This window comes from Cornus florida, unplaced genomic scaffold, assembly GCF_030987335.1.
Source record: "Cornus florida cultivar Cherokee Brave unplaced genomic scaffold, ASM3098733v1 CherokeeBrave_3.0.0_Hap2_Chr06, whole genome shotgun sequence".
Lineage (NCBI taxonomy): Eukaryota > Viridiplantae > Streptophyta > Magnoliopsida > Cornales > Cornaceae > Cornus > Cornus florida.
Window position 1 is genome coordinate 48,776,323 of NW_026775576.1, and position 20,756 is coordinate 48,797,078.

Below are 20,756 nucleotides of genomic sequence, written 5' to 3' on the forward strand. Positions count from 1 at the left end.
GAAGACTTGAACCAGTTCAAGAATCCTGAACCGGTTCAAGATGGGTAGTATGCCCACTCGAGAACCATTTGCAATGCTTGAACCGGTTCAATTGGGGCTGAATCGGTTCAAAATACCTAAAACCCTGAAAATGCCCCAGAAAGCTTAAAATCTTGAATTTTTACAAATTTGCACTACTTTGGTCCCTATGTAACCTTATTCAAAGCTCAAACCTACCCCAAATCTTTCATTTGACAGTATAAAAACATAATTAAACTCTCGTTCATTCACATGAATCGAATACAAGCCCAATACATCATTTAAAGACCGAATTACACAAGTATCATTTTATACAATTTTCAAAGAATTAAATACAAGAATGAGGCCTCCATGGCCAAAATCTACATAGCTTTAATATAAACAAAATGAAAGTGAATTCCTAACTACATCAATGTCTATAGATGCACATCATTTACCGGCCCGTCTCCGCATTCCTGAAAAATGTTAATAATGATAGGGTGAGCTCAACAGCTCAGTAGAGTAAGCCTAAAGTAGATTCCTAAAAATCCAGTGAGCCGCAACCAAAGGATGGGAATCAAAGAAAAAGGGTCATGAGATTAAGTCATTTCAACATTCATGAATTTCACAAATTCACAAGCCATACCATTAAATATGAAATGCAAATGTCCCCTTCTTTCTTTCCAACCCAACCTCACTAAAACCTTCCTAACCATCACCTTGGCTTACCACACAAACCACCATTTCATTTTCTAACCCTCTTTCCCACATCAACCTTCATCCTCTCAACTCACCCTCATACCAAGAATATGCATGTCATACAACCATTCATCAATATACAAGTCATGGTTTACATCATAGTTATATTAAAACATTGAAACACAAAAATTGATCACACAATTCATACTTTCACATTTCCTCATAAAAAAAAATAGCATGCTTAGCATAGATACAAAAAAACCATCATATTCTCAACTCAAATAATTAGATCAAAACTACCTCATGCTTAACATCACAACCAAAATTTCATAACTAAGCATGCTTCACAATATCAAGATATTCATGTAAGAAAATTCATAGAACTCACTAAAATCATAGGAATTTATACTTTAAACTTCCCCTACCTCAATGAAGCATGCCAAATAAGGCCTAAGGCCTCCCAAAATTCGAAATCCTTCCAAATACAAGCAAGAGTGATCTTGAATGAAAGCCTAAAAGATAATAAGCAACTTCCCTTCTTGATCTCAACTATATCTCACTCTAAACCCTAAAAAAAAATTGGGTTGAAGTATGTAATATATATATAAGCATACATAGAGATTGAGAGATTGAGAGAGAGAGACAAGTCTAGAGAGAAAAGAAGATTCTGGAAATGAGGGGGAAAGGGTGGCATGGCTTATCATCAATTTGGTTCCAAGGCCAAAAAAGGTGCCATGTGTCCAATTCTTGTGGACTTCTAAATTTGGGCAAAGTTACCTCCTTGCCCATGGTATTCTATTGTAATAACATTTCTACCCCCAAAATATCTACCTCTAATATAGATATAGATGTAAATATAAATGTGAGAAAAGTCCATTATGCCCCTTTCTTAAAATGACAAAATTGGGAGAAGTTCCTGAGTCCGGAAATCGTCTTGACCTCTAAAAATTCTAAAAATAAAACCGTTACTTCTAATTGACTTAAAATGATTAAAAATATGCTTCTAAAACCCTTGGCATGCAAAACGAGGCAAGAATTAAAATAATCCAGAAAAATCAAATAAATTCCAGAAAATAGAAAATAGAAAAAATCGGTAATATTACACATGTGGTAGCCCGAATTTTCTTTTAGGATTTTAATTTAATTTGTTTTATGATTTTTTTTAGTGATCTTATTTAAATTGGAGACTCAGTTTAGTGGAATTGGATTTGTTACATTTGTATATTATATATATATCTAATCATTGTCTGATGGTGAAGGATGGGAGCAGTAGGTCGGCAAAATGGGGGATGGAATTGAAATAGAAATGGTGATGGTATTTTCGTGGGGCCCATTAGAGGAGAAATGGGTTGATTTGTTTTTTTTTTGTTATTATATATTTATATATGTTTGATGGATGGAGATAAAAAGTAAAGATGTGGGCAGATTTCCTTGGGCTTTGGTTTTATTCACATGGGTGAATATTATTTATACATATTATATATGTATTGTGTGAGATGTCAGCCGAGATTGAAATAAAGGAAGAGTAGTGAAGTTGAAAGTGGCGGGTCCCATTTGATATTATCGGTTGATTTTAGTTTTGTATATATAATGTATATATATTGGTCTTATGAGACAAGAAACAAAGGGAGGTGCACCTGCCAGCTGAAAAAGAAGAGAAATGAGGTTTGGTGATGATGCGCGGGTCCAACTGGTGGTTTTCTTTGGCTTTGGCTTATTTGTTTTGGAGAGAGATTTGTGTGCAGAATGACAAGACAAAAAAGTGATAGGAATTGGGTACGGGGCTACCGAAAGAAGAGAGAGAACATTGTGATGATGGTAGTGTGTTCTGGCGGGAAACCTTTTTGCCAGAAGCCTTTGGGCTTCACGTGGGTTGTTTGACTTTTTGGAGAAAGAGATTGTCCTTTGGTTGATTTTGATTTTTGTTTTGATATTTTGATTGTGTGGTCTGCAAGCTGTTGTATGAAATGTGTCGGTGCATTTTTCTATATAATGGTATCTTGTCTTGTGAGTTTTGGAGGCAAATAGAAAGAAAAAATATAGAGAGTTTGAGGGCAGAGAAGAGATAAAAGTTTGAGAGAGAAAAAAAAAAAAAAAATTAGAGATGATAGAGTAAAGAAGAGTGCACACGCACAAGGCCGAGAGAGAAGGCAGAAAGAGAGTCGAGAGAGAGAGTGAGAGCTCAGAGAGAAAGCCAGAGCTTGAGGTTTGATGATCCAGTGGGAAATTAATCTTTTTCAGTGTAGGGTTCTCTATACCTTGAATGGTTTGGAGTGGTTTTGCTTCAATGGTTTTTATTAAATGTTTTAATTAAATGCATATATATTTTGTTTATATACTCACATGATTATGTATATTTTGTGAAGCTGTTTTGTTAAACCTGTATAAAATTCTTGTTATGGTTTTTCCAACTAGGACTTTTAGTCTCACCACCCTACAATTTTAAGTACCGAAGGTGAACGGGGATTGTTAGATTCGGACTTAGGCTGAAAAGTTGGCATTGCAGAATTTAATTTTTTTTATTTGGAGAATTTTTGTATATTTGAAGAAATTTGATTTTGTATAAAAGAGGGCATTTTTTTATGATTTTGGTATATTTTGATGTATTTAAAATTATATAAATTGAGGATATTTTTAAAATTTTCAAATCGTAACAACACAGCCCAATTTGCAGCCCTATCCACTAGGGTCCCACTCTCTAAAAAGACTAATATGTGACAGGGATTGAGTGGACTTTTGCGTGACAGGGATTGAGTGGACTTTTGTTCATGGCTGGGTATAAAAAATATGTTCTAAACAATTGAATCGCATCATTTTCGTATCCTAGAACAAATAAACTAGCATTTGTGGGCACGCATAGTTTGACCATGTTACTCTTTGTTTTTCATTATACTTGCATTTTTCCAAGCTTTGTCCTCGGATTCCGGCCACTTAGACTAGAATATAGATCCACCATTCGAGCATATCATTAGAAGGACTGATACCACCAGCCTCTGTAAATCTACCAAACTAACCATATTGTTGGCCATGGCTTCAACATGGACAGTGCTTGCATTGGTTGCACTAGCTGCTGCTTATATTCTGCAAGCAATAATTAGGAAGAACAAGAATGACGGGAGGAGGAGACTACCTCCAGGGCCAAGAGGCCTCCCAATCTTGGGACACCTTCATATGTTGGGGAAGTTCCCTCACCGGACTCTTCATCAGCTAGCCATAAAATACGGTCCCATCATGTACACACGCTTTGGCTTCATCCCCAACATCGTCGTCTCATCCCCACAAGCAGCCGAGCTGTTCCTCAAGACCCATGATCATGTTTTTGCTACTAGGCCTAGTATTCAGGCTGTTAAGTATGCGACTTATGACCAAAGGGACTTGATTTTTGCTGAGCACGGCCCTTATTGGCGTAGCATGCGCAAACTGTGCACCATGGAGTTGCTTAGCAGCGTCAAAATAAATTCATTCAAGTCTATGAGGAGGGAAGAGCTTGGATTTTTAGTCAAATCAATCCAACAGGCAGCTCAAGATGGTGGCTTTGTTGTTGATCTTAGCGCCAAAGTTTCATCCACGATTGCAGAAATGACTTGTCGGATGTTGTTTGGGAAGAAGTACGCGGATGAGGAGTTCGATGAGAGGGGGTTCAAAGCTATGATACAAGAGGGCATGCACTTGGCAGTCATTCCCAACATTGCAGATTACTTCCCTTATGTTGGGGCACTTGATCTTCAGGGACTGGATCGGCGCTTTAAGGCTCTTAGCAAGGTGTTTAATGAATTTTTCGAGAAGATCATCGATGAGCATACTCAATCTAGAGACCGAGGTCAAACCAAGGAGGACTTTGTTGATATCATGTTGGCCTACATGGGATCTGAAGAAGCTGATCAGTATGCTATGGACCGTTCCGGTGTCAAAGCCATTTTGTTGGTAATTATTTGATTGAACATTATTCATAATCTATCTAGCAATTCTGTCCATATGTTTTAACTAAGTATATACTTGGCGACTAAAGACGTTGTAACCTAGTAGTATCTCCTCTACCTCTCAAAGTGAGAGGTGAGGGTTCAAGTTTTCTTAGGGACAAATGGATGCGTGAGTTTATTGCCAAAAAATTACATACTTAACAAAGTTTTTGCAGGACATGCTTGTAGCCGGAATGGACTCTTCATCAACAACAATAGAGTGGGCACTCTCGGAACTCTTAAGGCATCCGCGAGTGATGAAAAAAGTCCAGAAAGAGTTGGAGGAAGTGGTGGGCATGGACAGGTTGGTGGAGGAGTCAGACCTGGAGAGTTTGGAGTACTTGGACATGGTGCTGAAGGAAGCCTTCAGGCTCCATCCAATTGCACCATTACTGATACCGCACGAATCTATGGAAGACTGCACAGTTGATGGCTTTCACATACCCAAAAAGTCTCGAATCACCATAAACGTATGGGCAATTGGGCGAGACCCAAATGCATGGACTGATCCTGAGGAGTTCTTCCCAGAGAGGTTTGGTGAAAGTAGTATAGATGTTAAGGGAAAACACTTCCAACTTCTCCCATTTGGCTCTGGTCGTAGAAGTTGCCCCGGGATGCAGTTGGGACTCACGGTGGTCCGGCTAGTGGTGGCACAATTGGTTCATTGCTTTGATTGGGAACTTCCAAATAACATGTTGCCTACTGAACTAGACATGACTGAAGTGTTTGGTCTTGTAACTGCTAGGGCCAACCATCTACTGGCTATTCCTACTTATCGCCTTCACAAATGACATAGAAGTCTGAATGTCCATCATGATGATGTCGTCATCCTTCACTCACATAAATGCAATCGGATTTATCTGGTTTTCAGACTCTGTATCATGATTCCCTAATATATTGGATTATTCACTTGTAAAGATATTGTCCAATTGCAGCTGCAAATTTATATATGACATTTATGTAGTTCAACTTTGATTATATTTACTCAAGCATTTTACTGCAAATCATCCAAATTTCAAAATTTCCCAAAAAATTTTATAGTCAAATGGAATTTGAAAATCCCGTGTTAATTTCAAGCCAAAATCCATCTCAATGAAAAGGTTATAAGTAATTTGACCCCCATTGATTTGGACATCCAAACTGAACCTATAGTAGTCCCAGTATGCACACAATGCATACTGGTCTGTGGCCAAAAGGCAGTAAATGTGCATAAAAAGCTCACTCTTTAACACTGACAGGCCAAAAAGAAGACTTGCATTATCATACATGGTAAGAAAAAAAGCCGTCAAAATTACAAATAAAGCTTGATAATGCAGGAAATCCTCTCAAAGAAGACCGGGCACATTATCCCACTGCTGAACATCAGAACCTCCCTCTCATCCCCTCGGGTGCCACTGTCTCAAATGTCCCTAAAGATACAGCAGCTCCAATTGGTTCAATCTGGTTTTCAGATACTGTATCACAACTCTTCATTCCATGGGTTTCTGCTAGTTTATAAGCAGATTTTGGAAAAGCCAACAATTCCAAACTGTAGGTTCCATAATCCATCTATTACCAAATGACTTTGTAAAAATTATTCAACCAAAATAGCAAAATCACTTAAAATTTAAAATAAATAAATAAAAGGAACATTATCCAATCTAATCCTGTAGTGACCTGGTTTATGCAGTATTTTACGAAGTAGTAGTTCTGAAACTCAAACTCACGCCAGTAGTGACACTAATACTCAAGACTGAAAGAATAACCTGCAACAAGCTCAATCCTGATACGAAAATATTTAACTGCTTCTTACACCTGCTCAAAGAAGATCAACTTGATTAAAGCATCCAAACAAAATTTGCCTTGTCAAACATTAGATTGAACAGAGCCTAATTGCTAACCCCTTCTAATATGTACAGAAAATATAATAATGGGAGAGTTTATGAGGAAGTTCAGTGTAAAAGACACTCCTACGTTTTAAGCCTCTTGTCACATTTGAAATTTAACAAAAAAAGAATTGGTTAATTAATACAGAAGTCATAAAATGATCAATAACCACTAGAATATAGATGTAATAATGATTAACAAAAAGAATGAATGTTATGCAATAACAAGGCCTAGACTCAAAACTATTAGTACCAAATCCATGTGAATTGATGAAGGTTCCAAGACCTCTGATCCAAACTGACAGAACTCGTGCCATTTTTAGAACTTTTAAGTATTTTGATTAGCATGTAAATGGGTGCACATTATGGCATTAGAGATTAGAACTTGCCATGATATCAATCAGATTCAGATAATAGCATTTCCAGCAGTCAAGTGTCAGAAAAGCCATCTCGTCATGAGAAATGGACACACCTACATATATATATAAAGCCATGTGAGAAAACTCGCACTTGAATGCTTTCAACTTCTAGTGGAGCAAAATACGTGAAATTTATATTAGGAATTTCAGAATATGGATTTCATTCAAAAAACGAAAAGATAGAATGAATAGCCGATATTTTAAATAGTTGAACATATTAATGTGCCAAAGAACTGAAAATTTGAAGACACAAAAAAAAGGTCAGTAACCAACATGTAAGAGATTGTACAGGTCATTTCAGATTTAAAAATTACCAGTCGATTGATGAAGTGCTGATATACATATTCCACCACCTAAAATCACCGCTGAGAAAATAGAACATATGACATGGTGACCAGTAGAACAAAAGTAAATTTATGTTATTGATGCATACCTGAACTGTCGATCTTTCTTCGACAGCATGCAGGCTAAATTTTTGAACTACAATAGTCAGAGTAGAAACAAGAAAACCAACAATTCCTCTTAAACATGTGGGACTATCAGAAGCACGTACCTAATGAATCTTCAAACGAGTAATGCTGGACATGGTTTGCTTGGATAAATCATTTGCAGAGCCTCCAGACATATTCAGCTGTCCATTTTCAATTTTGTCATCCTTTGCACTGCAACAAAGTCCCTCCCGTTGAAGGTTTCGAAGCCTCTCAATTTCTTCGAAAAGCTCTATACCTGCAATAAATTTGAGCCACTAAATAATAGGGGAGGAATGGATCAACTATCTAACTGGTTGCAATGTCAGCAAAATAAAGAGTTGAGAATACAGAGTAGTGCTAAGGTGTAAAGCTTACACCATATATATTATCATCATCATCATCCTTTGTCATCAAAGTCTTAATCCCATTTCAATGGGGTCGGTCACATGAATTCTCTTCTTGCATTCTTTCCTATTAGAAGCCGTCTCTTCTATAATATTTAACTTTTTAAAATCAAATTTAATAACTTTATCCCATGTTAATTTAGGTCGTCTTCTTTGTTTCTTATCCTGTGTACAATATAGTCTTTATCTTCTTATTGAGTGCATATTTATAGATATCTATGTATGCCCATACCACCTGTGTCTACTTCTCATATTTTATCACTAACAGGTGCCACTCCTAAATTCTTCCTCACACTTTTGGTGTGTAAATTTAACATCTTTGTGTCAGTTACATGAATTCATTTTAAGAATCACCGAAAATCTCCATAGCCACCCTGTCCCCCCCCATTGTGTGCAAAGCACACCAAAATTTACATGCAGCACCCAAAGCACCAGAGATTCTGTCTCCAATATTCACCAAAAGGTCAAATTTCATCAACTTATAAAAACGCAAATATATATATACACACAATCACAACACTCATAGAATCAATTTAAATCTTCATATAACCACATAAGCAAGCACCAATATTCAACAAGAATAAAATATTCTAAGGTCTGCAGTTCTCTAAACTTTCAAAAGCTTGACCTACAGAATCTCTTTTTAAACAAATTGTATCGATGACACAGCACCCAGAGATCTCTCAATGACTAGCCAATAAAATTATCCCATTTAGGTTCAAACCACCTATTCTATCTTGAATGACTCTATTTTTTGGTGTTTTCAACTTAAATTGAAAACAATTTCCAACCTGATCATGAGAGAGAGCGCCTAAAGTTAGAATGGTAAGAGATTGAAAAAGAAGAGTTATACCTTGAGACATAGACAGTAGTACTGTTGTCGTGGTCGCTGATGATTGGAACTGGAATAGTCACAGCAGCTTGAACAAGGGAGAAGAAGGTAGAGCTTTGAGTGTCTGTTGGCCAAAATGTCTGAGATATGTCAAAATGAAATATATTTTTAAATTCTGGCACATCTGTGAACTGAGACATATGTCAAAGAGTGTCAGTGAGGTGTCGGTTCCAGGCATGTGTCCAACATGGACATGACACCAACATAGAAGTGTTTGTGCTTCTTAGCATTAGGTTCCCTCCTTGTTGGACCATGATCATTGAATTTTAGTCTCCTGATTTCGAGGATGGAAGTGCCTCGAAGGGAAAGCATTCTTCCTGGTAAAGCAACATTAACACCTTCAATGATTTGTATAACAACCATAGGTGTTCATATTTAACAGGGAAAAAAAAAACATAGGAGTTCATGTAATTACATTAAAATATACAAGCAAAATCTCATCCATCTTTGATTTTTTACCTAGGAGATGTCCAATCACTAGGCAAACACCTACTCTTTCCAGAAAAAATTATGCTAGTTGATGCTCTACATAACCATGAAACAGATATTACTACTACGATCTATGATGGCCAAGCTGGCACCACAACTAAAAGCCTTTGGTACTCGGTATTATTCATGAAATGATTAATCGTCTCTTACTCTTCTGTTTCTCTTCCACTAAAAGCCCTTGGTACTCGGTAAATTGCTCATGCTTTGTAGACCTGCAACAGAAGTGATGTTTGTTTAACAATTCCAAATCTGAATCAGTTAGTTCCCTCTGCAAAATGCTTGCCTGATTGAAGCCATTTCATTTGTCAGATCATTGACTTGTGCATGTAACCTCTCATTTCTCAAGTGTTCTATTAATTCATCTCAGCTGCAACAACATATAGACAGTATAACACAATATAACATGCATTAGACTTTTTATATCTTACAACGAAAAAATGACTAAATTTCATACAAGGATTTCAAGTTACTTGCCAGGGTAATCACACCACTTCCAGTTTCCTAGAACCAATCTAGTTAAACACAAAGCTAACATTGGTAACCTTACTGGTTTCATTCGATATTTCATTTATTTTTAGCCTCAGTTTTGTCTTATGAGACCTTATTGTGGCCATTCTAATGCTTAAAAAATTATCAACAATTATATTAATAACTGGAGAATGGATGAACCACCACCATAAGCTTTAATCCACAATTTGTGGATGCAGCACAAGTTTCACATTCTAACACAGAAGCAAGGTGCCGGCATTACAACTCCTCAAAAATTTATCAATGAGAAAGAACTCTGTTTGTGTGTTAGTAATTTTACTATATTGAATATCTACAATTACTGTCAATGTTAGTTAAACATAAACCTAACATTGGTAACTGTACGGTACATGGAAGTACCATGCAGAACAGAAGATTGAATAAAAATAGTACTTGCAGGTTTCCCAACAGGAAGATATAGCTCACTTGATCTTCTGGACAGCGGAAGCAAGCAAAACTAGTTCTCTTTCAGGAAATGCCTGAACAGCAGCAGGACAAAGATGGATAGAGGTTTCACATGTCAACAAGTTTTTGACATCAAAATTTTATAGGGACATGTGTCCTATGTATCATGACCGCAGATGCATGCCTCTGAATACATGGGTTGAAGCCCTAAACTGTAAATAAATATGCCATGTTTTGAAAACATGTGTGAACTAGTAAAGAATTTCCATGAAATCTTGAAAAAGATTGATTGCTCTTATGAGGAAGCCAATGATTAAAAGAGAAAGCAAGAGAGGCAGTTTGAGATTAAAAATGGCTTTTAAAGGATTGTGATGTGAAGGCCATCAATCAGAGAGCTAAGGAAGCATTAGTTAACAATCTACTCTGTCAAACAAAACAAGAAGAGAGAGTTAGTGGACTAAAAAAGGGACCTTTAAAGGCCAAGAAATCAGAGTTATTGTTATTATTTGTTTATATTGGCAAGAAATTCACACAACCACTTTGCTCCTATAAGGACTTGAACTCTCACCTTTTACATTGTAAAATGAGAAAGTACCACTAGGCTACAACCATTGGTAAGAAAACAAACTTATATGAACTAATAATGATTCTATAGTAATCTAAAGAATAGGTGTCTGTGACTATAAACTCGCTGTTGATGCATATAAAAAATTTCACATAAACCACAATATCGACATTTTAGATATAATATATCAACCAATGTAGAGAATACTTGTCAAGCTCCTTTAAATATGACTACAATAAAAACATAAGAGTTGGCTGATCAACTTTAAGCAAGATGCCTTTTTAAGGTCAAGACAACTAAACCATGAAACAAGCTCTGAGATACCTTTTTAAAGTCAAAACACTTTAAATTGTCATCAAACAAACGGTATGAGACTGCAAAGCACAGAGTTTCTTCAAGATAACATGTCACCATGCTTTTATTGCATCAAGTGGACAAATAGAACAGCCAAGTACATGACAAAATCAAATGAGGGAAAGACTAGAGATCATTTATATAGCTTTGCATATAGGGCCTCCATCTACGTCAAAGATTAGCAAAACCCACAAATTTAGAATGGAATACATAATGTAATCATATGAATTGATACCGTAAGCCATATACATGTCTATATATGCATGGTTGTGACTTGCGACATACTGAAAGCAAATGAGTCATACAAAACCCTAATTTTTACATGCAACTGAACTGTAACAAGAAAAACACCAATCATATATAATAAAGAAAATTAAAAATAAAAATAAAACAGAGAACAAAAAGGTTAAGGAACCCTAGATATATCTGTACCTGACCTCCAAATTTACACCCCCAAAAAAAAATATTACTTATATACGAACAAGTTTGAACCTTGAAATGCTAAAATTATTATGAGAAATGTGAAGTAATAATACCTACCTGTGACTGTGAGGGCCAATAAAAGGTGGGAAATGGATTATTAAGACTAATTTCCATTCCAGCTCCAAGTGATTCGAGTTTCAAGTGTTTCCTTTTTCTTTTCGTTTTTTTTTTAGCCATTGAAATTAAATAGAATAAAATGAAAACAAGCAATAGTAGAAAATAAAAGCCTGCAATTGATACAATTAGAATCACTTTCCATATAGAAAGTCCCTGATAGTTCTATCTCCACAGGAGACACAACCAAAAATAATGGGGCACAAACAAATCTCCCTAGTCAGTCTCACAGCACAAACATATAGGGCATTGAATATTGTGGTTGCCCTCTCCATACCACAACAGTCCACACAAGTTAACTTATAATTAACAACAAACAGGGCATTGAACCAACTCATATTCTCACGGCCCTCACAAGACACACACGCACACTCGCACAGTCCACAAAAGAAGTGAACAGAGAATCAGCAACATATGGGGCATTGAATCAACCCATTCTCATTGCACTCACCACACCTCACTGTGTTCTTCCCATCCTCATCCAAAACCTTACAGCTCCCACTGCAGTCCATGCACATCACAAACCGGACACCTGCACATCCTTCGCAGCCTCTGGTGAGTGCCCTCGGAATGCCCCGGAACAGAATTCCCAATTTGCCCTCCTCCTCCAACCTCACCACTTCATCAGCTCCACCTATCAGCCTTCCCTTCACAAACACAAGGGGCACTTTCACCTCTTTTGTCCCCATTAGTCCCCTCAGTTCCTCCCTAAACCCCGAGTCCATCGACACATCCCGCTCAAACACTTGAATGTAGTGTGATCCGATGATCGATCGGGCACTGTTGCATTCCTCAAAGGTTTTCCTAATCCCCCGCAATGTGGTGGTGTAGATCACCACCGCATTTTCACCTCCAGGCGGGCATTTTTTCTCAAAAGACGAGAGCATGGACTCGGAACAATCTCGGGAAATTCTGGATTTTTGGGTCATTGGTGTGGTTGAAACCATTTTCTTGATCTGTTCCTCCCCTTCAGACATTTCTTTCTCGAGAGATGCAACAAGCTCTGGATCAAACAGGGGACCCGAAGTACTACTCCGCGGCGAATTAGTATCAATAGCAGACCCTTTCACCGATATCTTCAAGTTCAGAATCCTTTTTGGGCTGTAGTGGCCAAAGACTCGTCCCTTGTTCTCTTTCCCTCCAAATTTCTTCGTCTTCTTCCTCGGTGAACCACCCATCTGGTTCAAGAACTTTAATGGGCTTCTTCTGGTGTCAATATCTGCAAACCCATGAAGAAAAAGTCTCGATTTGGGGCTTTTCTTCACCTGAACAGGAATCGGAATCAGGTCTAGTCCCTCTTCGAGACCTTCCATGAGCTCCCAGGCATTGATGATGACCTGAGCTTCTTCCCCGCGAACGGACGACGATCTCTTCGTCTCCATCACACACTCTTTGCCGGATTGTGATTGTTCTGGTTTGTCAAGTTGGAGGACTCCATAAGTGCTTGAAGTGAGAGAAACCACATGGCTTGTAGTGTAGTCTCCATTGCCGAATCTAATCTCTTGCTTGAGATCTTTCCTGTAGTGTTTGGATGATACACAGCCCATTGAAGAGTTCCTTCTCGGCTTGTCCCTGCCGTTGTCGTTTTATTAGATTTGAAGAAAGGAAAGTGCATACCATCCAGAGTGGGGAAGGGAGTTAATCTTTTTCGAATTCATAACCGTTACAACGGTCGGAAATTTCGAATACACTTATTAGTGAAAGTAATTTTGTAAGACCCGTGTGTACCGTTATTACTTGTCCATGACCTGTGTTAGAAAGTTGAATTCATTATAGTTTTTTTTTTTTTTAAATGTATATATATACAGATATAAACTTTTTCTAAATTTAATTATTATTCATTTTTAAAGCACATCTGAGGTATATATGCAGGGACGGACTTAATTTTTTTTTTTTATAGTATTAAATTATTAACAATAGTAAATTTTCTTGTTTTAAATTACATACCCATTAAATTTTCATATTCCCCCCTTTCCCTCCCCCCAAATTAAAATAATAATAATAATAATAAATATCCTACTATTGCCCCCTCCCCCAACCCACCCGCCCAATTACTCAATTTCCTCATGATTTATGACGTAGTAGTTTAAAATTCATTTCATTGTGTGTTTCGATCACAACTTTCAAAATGAGTCGTACATGAATTTTCAGTTGGAATCAAAATTTGATAAGAATTATGATACTAAAATATGAATCTTGACTTGAATTTTACATGTACTTCTTGGAAAATAGACAAACAATTTTTTTTTATTATTATTTTTTTTTTTTTATGAGGACTTGAATCCTCACCTTCTACTTTAGGATTCAACAGTGATTAAAAAACCTTCCCTCAATAAACCACTCCTTTTCTTATTAGTTGAGAACACAAATAAAAAGTTATTAAATGGTGAAGAAATGAGAGATTCTATCATTATGTCATTAAATTATAAAAGAAGAAATTGTTGGGATGATAAAGAAAAAGTAATTAAAAAAAAAAAAAAGATGAGCCCTTTCATGTAATGTAATCCATTCAAAATTGACTCAATTTGTTTAATAAACAAGTTGAGGTCCAACAACATATTAGGCTCGGGATCAGATGATCATGAACAAGTTTGTTAAGACTCGTAACTTTTACTTGGGAAAAAAAATTAAAAAAATAGAAAAAAAAATGGTAAATTTATTCAATTCAAATTTCAGGGTTGGTATTCCATGCAACGGAACATAGCATTATTAGAATTTAAGTACATAAAACAAGTGTTTAACACTAATAATATTAGTAAAGGCATTAATTTTTCACATCATGCATCAAAATGCTGAAAGAATGCAATCAGAAAATTCTGGTTTGCGGAACTGGAGTGCAGATCTACACACAACTACAAATTTGCAGATTCAGTAGAAAACCCTCAATTGTCATTCCTATGACAGCATCAACAAGAAAAAAAAAGAAACTGAAAATTGAACTTTCACTCATAGCAAAAAGTACAGAACGTTCTTAAAGAAGAAATTTACTTTTGGACATTAAGAAAGAGAAATCAAATTTTTATTTTAATATGAGCATAGATGTGAAAATAAGTTGCAATTAAAGAAAATAGAAACCTACTTAATGTTCAAAGTAATCAATCAAAATCAGATAGGTGAAAATAAACCATAAATTCCATTCAAGATGACCAAAGTCCTCTAGTCTCTTTAAAGGATGACCCTGCTTAAGATTTTAGAACATGGTTAGATAAAATGCAGGAGTAAACTTTCCCAGATACAGTTCCAGGTTCCTGAAAATCTCAGATATCAGTCCGTGCATCAGCGAAGTTCAACAACTTAAGAATACCTAATTGGAAATAAACCATAAATTTCATTCAAGATGACCAAATTCAACAGCTAAAGAGAACCATATTCACATTCAACAATCATCTGACCAAATTCACATTCAACAATCTTCTTGCTTCAGTTGAAATTCAACCGGCTCGAACTCCCATGCAAAAGGACAGGAAGGCAGAGAGTCCCAATTTGTTGATGGGTATCTGCAGGGGCTATCAATGTCAGTCTGGACAAACAGAAACAAAGGAGAGGAAGGCGGAGAGTCCTTTGCTAGTTTAGACTCGGGAAATTCAACAGATGATCCAGAATCTGCATAGGGGAAAGTAAGCTTTAATCCCACGTCAAATCTTCAAGTATTACTACTACTTTGCAGCCAATATATGAAACTATAGCAGTACAGGTGACATCAAGATTTTAAATTTTGGAGAGCCCTTTAGTCCAGATGATATATATTGCAGTATTTCAAGGTTTAGGATGGTTGACCAATTTTGACCTTCAATGGGAACCTTTTTTTTCATTTAACTTCATATAAGCAAATTAGAAACAAGCTACCAAGATATATGTAGATTGGAGGACATTAGAATAAATGACATCAAGATTTAAAATTTTTACAACAATTTTAATTCGAGGGACTCTGTGTTTAATAATTCTGACAAATCTCTATAAAAGCAACATGCATCAGCTCATGGTCAGTTTAGGCATTTCACTTTCTCAAGATTAATGTTTATTGGATGTCATCCACTCCCTCAAATCTCAAGCCAAAAGTGTAGGTTCAAGAACGAAGGGTGCAGAATATGGTATGGACAGAACAATATGTGCTTCTATTCATATATCTTTGTAAATTGATATTTATATGTACTTTAAGTATAAAAGTTAGAATATATATATGCATTGAAGCATAAATCTAAAATCATTCTAGTTTGTTTCTAACATTTTTTTACAAAAAACTTAGGCAAACAAAAACTTTTATGAGTCTATCGAATATTGTATTTCTAGCTTATAATATTAAGAGTTGTGTTGCACAGATATAAACACGGACTTTGAAATATCTTATTAGGCAAATATATTCTTGCTATATCTCAATTCTTCTACAAATAAAGTATGATATTTGAACCCTGTTTATAGGGTTTCTTACAATTTTAATATGATGTTATACAAGATATGTTATATTTTAATATTCAAGATGTGTCAAACATGTTCAAAAAAAATTCTATTTTATGAATACTTTAGGAAATATGAGATATGTATCTGCAATATCCGAGAAGTATCAATATATAATAGAGACACGTGCATACAGCTCCCGAGTAGATATGCGCTTCCTAGCATAGAAAGTATGTATGATTGTATTCCATGTGCCAGAATAGGGAACCATGCAAAGTAAATTTCGATGCCAAGAATAACTTTGAAATTTCAATTAAAAAAGAAACTGATCTCCAACATTAAGTATAGAAGCATAAGTGCATGATAACCATGTTCTATAGAAAAGAATCGACACCATAAAGCTGAGGAGAATGAATAAGTTACCATGTCCTGGAAAAACCATGTCCAAGAAACAAGAAGGACTTATTGTTGTTAGTCGCGCCTCAATGCACTTCTTGTGATCATGCAGAAACATTTCCTCAGCAAAATCACAGGGCACATCTTTAGGTAAGTTTTTTTTCCTTGATGATGTTTCAGGATGAAGTGATGACTTGTTCGTAATGTCATTAAGAGCCTTACGATTTCCAAAGCCCGTTCCAGCTTTGTTAAGAGCCGGCTTAGAACTCTTACTTTTTCCATTAGTCACAGCCTCTACAGAACGATAAAATCAAAATATTAGGAAGATATTGAAGTCAAAATACTGGGAAAAGATTCTAAAAGCCAGGATGAAGTGATGACTTTTTCGTAATGTCATTAAGAGCCTTACGATTTCCAAAGCCCATTCCACCTTCGTTAAGAGCCGGCTTAGAAATCTTACTTTTTCCATTTGTCACAGCCTCTACAGAACGATAAAATCAAATTATTAGGAAGATATTGAAGTCAAAATACAGTTTGGGAGAAGATTCTAAAAAACAGGATGAAGTGACGACTTTTTCGTAATGTCATTAAGAGCCTTACGATTTCCAAAGCCCATTCCACCTTTGTTAAGAGCCAGCTTAGAAATCGTACTTTTTCCATTAGTCACAGCCTCTACAGAACAATAAAATCAAATTATTAGGAAGATACTGAAGTCAAAATACAATTTGGGAAAAGATTCTAAAAGCCAGTTAATAGAGCTCAAAATGAGGAGGATAAATGTGAAGAACAATTTAAATTAGTTGATTTTTCACAGATGAGCACATGGCATCCCTTGAAAGGGCTTTCAGAATCATTTTTTAGTTGTTCATTAGTTCATCACTACTCTCTGGTAAGGCTATATCTACCAATCTTGTTACCCAGTGCTAACTAATATATAATGATACAACGAAAAGATGGAATACTTTGGTGGTGGATGTCCAAGTTTTCATCCTGAATAATCAGCCGCCTTTGACTTTGAGTGAGGTGAGTTGCCATGTTTCTCTCTTGCTGATGTACAAACTCGAATACTAGGCTCTGCAGCACAATACATTTGTGAGAAAAGAAATAAAGGGTACAAGAATAAGCCTAAGGTCAAGTCTTAAATAAGATAAACTCATTGTATCTAAAACAGTGCAAAAGAAACAAAGTAGTATACAAAGTAAAAGAAACCACTTCAGAAAATAAAATATCTAAGCAAGGGATTCAAAGATTTTTGTTCTCCCAAATTAACTTCAAACATACATACCATCAGATGAGATGTTGAAACTGTTTTGTTCTTTCCAGGTTCACCAGAGAACAATTTTAATTAATTCAAGAATACTAGTACAGCAGAGCAGACTAATTTTGTTTTCTTAATTCTGATAAAAACTGACTTTCTTTCCTTGAAAAGAAAGACAATGCTGTGTTGATCCCTAGAAACAAGACTAAGCCCTAGAAACAAGTAGCTGAACCCTAAAAACAAGATTAAGCCCAAGAAACAAGTAGCTGAACCCTAAAAACAAGATTTGAATCTTCATTACAAGGTTATATCATATGGATGCAGTCCATATGTTTTTTCAAAACAAAATGTCATTTTTTTACCGCAATCTATCAACCCATCCTAAATTGCAATTGCAAAAATAAATAAATAATAAAATAAAAATAAAAATTCGGTAAGTTAAGAAAACATCAGTGAAGTCCATGCTCTGTTCAGTCAGAAATAAAGACCCAGAATCTTGCTCAGATGAGGAACGTTTTTCTCCTGAATTTTCTTTTTCTTCTTTTATTTTCTTGGTCACTTTTTCCTTAGTTTATGTCTGTAGTTTCTGTTTGTTCTGACATAAATAAAAATAAAAAATCACTGAAGTTAATTGAAGAGATATTGTAAAATTTCTCCCTAGAAATCATAGTTCATTCATGATTACATAAATTGAAGGCATGTCTGGACCAAATCCCTCTCCAAAACACAAAAAACCCTAAACCCTAATAAAGAAGAAATTCCAAAAATTAACGAAAAAGTCTGTATACCAACCTTGTAACGAAGATTCGTTTCACTCGATGGAAGTTTCTTTAACTTGAAATTGCTTCGAAGACAATCCCAAAATCACCTTTGAATTGCCCTATACGAAGGAATAACCACTGTTCAAGATCACGAAAACTGGCAAAGAGAACTTTTAGGGTTCGCTGGTGATGTTGACAAACAGAAAGGTGACTTTGGACGAACGAGAGAGAGAGAGAGAGAGATGATTTAGGTCTTTGAATCGCGTCTCTTTCAGGAAATATGAACTAGCCGTTACGCAACGGTCAATTTAAACTCGGTTTCTGAGTTGTCTAGAGTTGGGCCTGGGCTTATGTCTTTTGTTTGGGCCTGTTTATTTCCCCCCCTTTGTTGTGGCTTCGGCTTGTGACCTAGCCATTGGGCTTGAACAATTTTCACCTTATAGTATATATATGCAAATTAAATTACGAAAATTATCACCAAATCCTACTTTTTTCAAATAAGCCCTATAATATTTTCTTTAGAATCAATAAGTCTTACTTTTGATATTTTTAAAAATTTAAGCCTGAACACTAAATCTTCTATTTATATATACCTTCACTAAATTATATATATGTGATGACCTGAATTTTTCTTACGATTTTAATTTATAATTTTATTTTTAAGTTTGTCTTTGGGGAGGTGTAGGTGTTGTCATTTATATATTATATATATATTTATTTATATCATTTGATGGAATGAAAGGTGGCAGCAAGGCAAAACGTAATGAGGAAGGAAAAGGAAAGATATTTAAAGGCTTGAATTGATTTTGTTACATTATATATATATATATATATATATATATATATATTGTATTTTGTATCAGATGGTGATGGAAGCAAATGGGCTGTCAGCCGAAATGAAGGAAATAAGAAATATTAATGGTGATGGTATTTGTGGGGGCTACTAAAGGATACTGGATGGGATTTGATTTTTGCTCCAATGTTGCTTAATTCTTCTCTTTGAATGAGTTTTAGGCAAATTAGTACGTATATTGTTCATGCTATTATATAATTAATTATTAATAAATTTTTTTTTCCACCAGCAAAAAATATACTCATTGTTTTTTTGTCCACAATCGAATATTCAAACTCGAACCACTTTCCTCCTCTTTGAGGATGGAAAGGTTATACAATTGGACTAGATATCCATTATATTTGAGTCCAAGATCTTACACTCTATGCTATGCAAACAACCAGCTCTTCCAAAAAAAAATATTTTTGATCACAGAGATTTTATAATCTTGATAAGAATTTGAAATATTTCACAGAGAACTGATAGTTTGGTAATTAATTAACAACTCTTGTTATCTTTTTTCTTCAGCTATTTCTAACGTATAAAATTAGGAATTTGGACCAATATGGACCTGGTTTCGACCTGAAAATTGAATGTGTTATGGGTCAACTTTGTTAATTGTATATCTATCTTTTTGTTTTTTTTATTTTTTATTTTTTTACAAGATAAGAAGCGTTAGAAGTTAGATAGATTAATAGACGTAGAGAGTTGAAGTCTGACAGAGCAAACTAATGGATATGGAGATTCGTCGATTCGTCGATTCCAAATTGATTATAGAGCTTGGAAGGCTCCATGTAGCTGCAAATATCTCTCGAATTTCTGCAATTGTCAAAATTCCACTGTTGAACAAACTCAGTTTGTGCTTGTTTTCCGGTGAAGCTACCATTATTTCTTTCTTTCCAAAAGAAAATACACCACAGCTATTGAAACAAAGCTCGTAATTTTACAGCTGCTTTTTTGTTTGGAGAAAAGGAAAGAAAAAAATAATATATTTTTCTATTTTTTAAAATAGAAAAATAATATATTGTAATATCTCCTGTTTCTCTTTCTTCATTTATTCCTTATTAAATCTAACCTAAAATAAATAAATAAGTGACTCATGATTATGATTTTTGCAAAAAAAAAAAAAAGGAAAAATTATATTTTGGTGACCAAAAGTAAACATAATTGCTCTATAGTGACCTTAAAGTCAAGAAAAGGTAAATAGTGACCAATATTGAAACTTAATTGATATTAAGTGACCATTTAATGGTTTATTACCTAAATAACCTTCTTATAATATATTATTATGCAAGTGGACAAATTTACCCTCTACATTAACCTAAATAAACGCTTACGACTAACAAAAAGACGACAGATTATTAGGGTGAGTCTCTAAAGAGAAGACCAAGATGGGAGAGAATTGAGGACGGATGTTTTACATTATTTTCTTCAAGGTTCTAAGAGGCAGGATGAAAAAGTTGTAAATTTT

General features: G+C 35.4%; 3 protein-coding genes across 3 annotated transcripts; 1 reads left to right on the forward strand and 2 right to left on the reverse strand.

Annotated features, from left to right (window-relative positions):
- Positions 1–2,455: 2,455 nt before the first annotated feature.
- On the forward strand, positions 2,456–5,619 carry LOC132311462 (cytochrome P450 71AU50-like). The gene is made up of 2 exons (XM_059809366.1): positions 2,456–4,620; positions 4,832–5,619. Exons 1-2 carry the CDS (start codon positions 3,724–3,726, stop codon positions 5,444–5,446), a joined length of 1,512 nt encoding a protein of 503 aa, XP_059665349.1. The 5' UTR covers positions 2,456–3,723; the 3' UTR covers positions 5,447–5,619.
- A 5,673-nt stretch (positions 5,620–11,292) lies between these two features.
- LOC132311463 (uncharacterized protein At3g28850) lies at positions 11,293–13,582 on the reverse strand. Its single transcript, XM_059809367.1, has one exon. It carries the CDS (start codon positions 13,188–13,190, stop codon positions 12,048–12,050), a length of 1,143 nt encoding a protein of 380 aa, XP_059665350.1. The 5' UTR covers positions 13,191–13,582; the 3' UTR covers positions 11,293–12,047.
- Positions 13,583–14,753: 1,171 nt separating this feature from the next.
- LOC132311464 (protein PATRONUS 2) lies at positions 14,754–18,706 on the reverse strand. The gene is made up of 6 exons (XM_059809368.1): positions 18,485–18,706; positions 17,397–17,508; positions 17,035–17,106; positions 16,844–16,915; positions 16,462–16,728; positions 14,754–15,246 (listed from the first exon to the last, which is right to left on the reverse strand). The coding sequence occupies exons 2-6, from the start codon at positions 17,467–17,469 to the stop codon at positions 15,047–15,049; spliced, it is 684 nt and encodes a 227-aa protein (XP_059665351.1). The 5' UTR covers positions 17,470–17,508; positions 18,485–18,706; the 3' UTR covers positions 14,754–15,046.
- Positions 18,707–20,756: the final 2,050 nt, after the last annotated feature.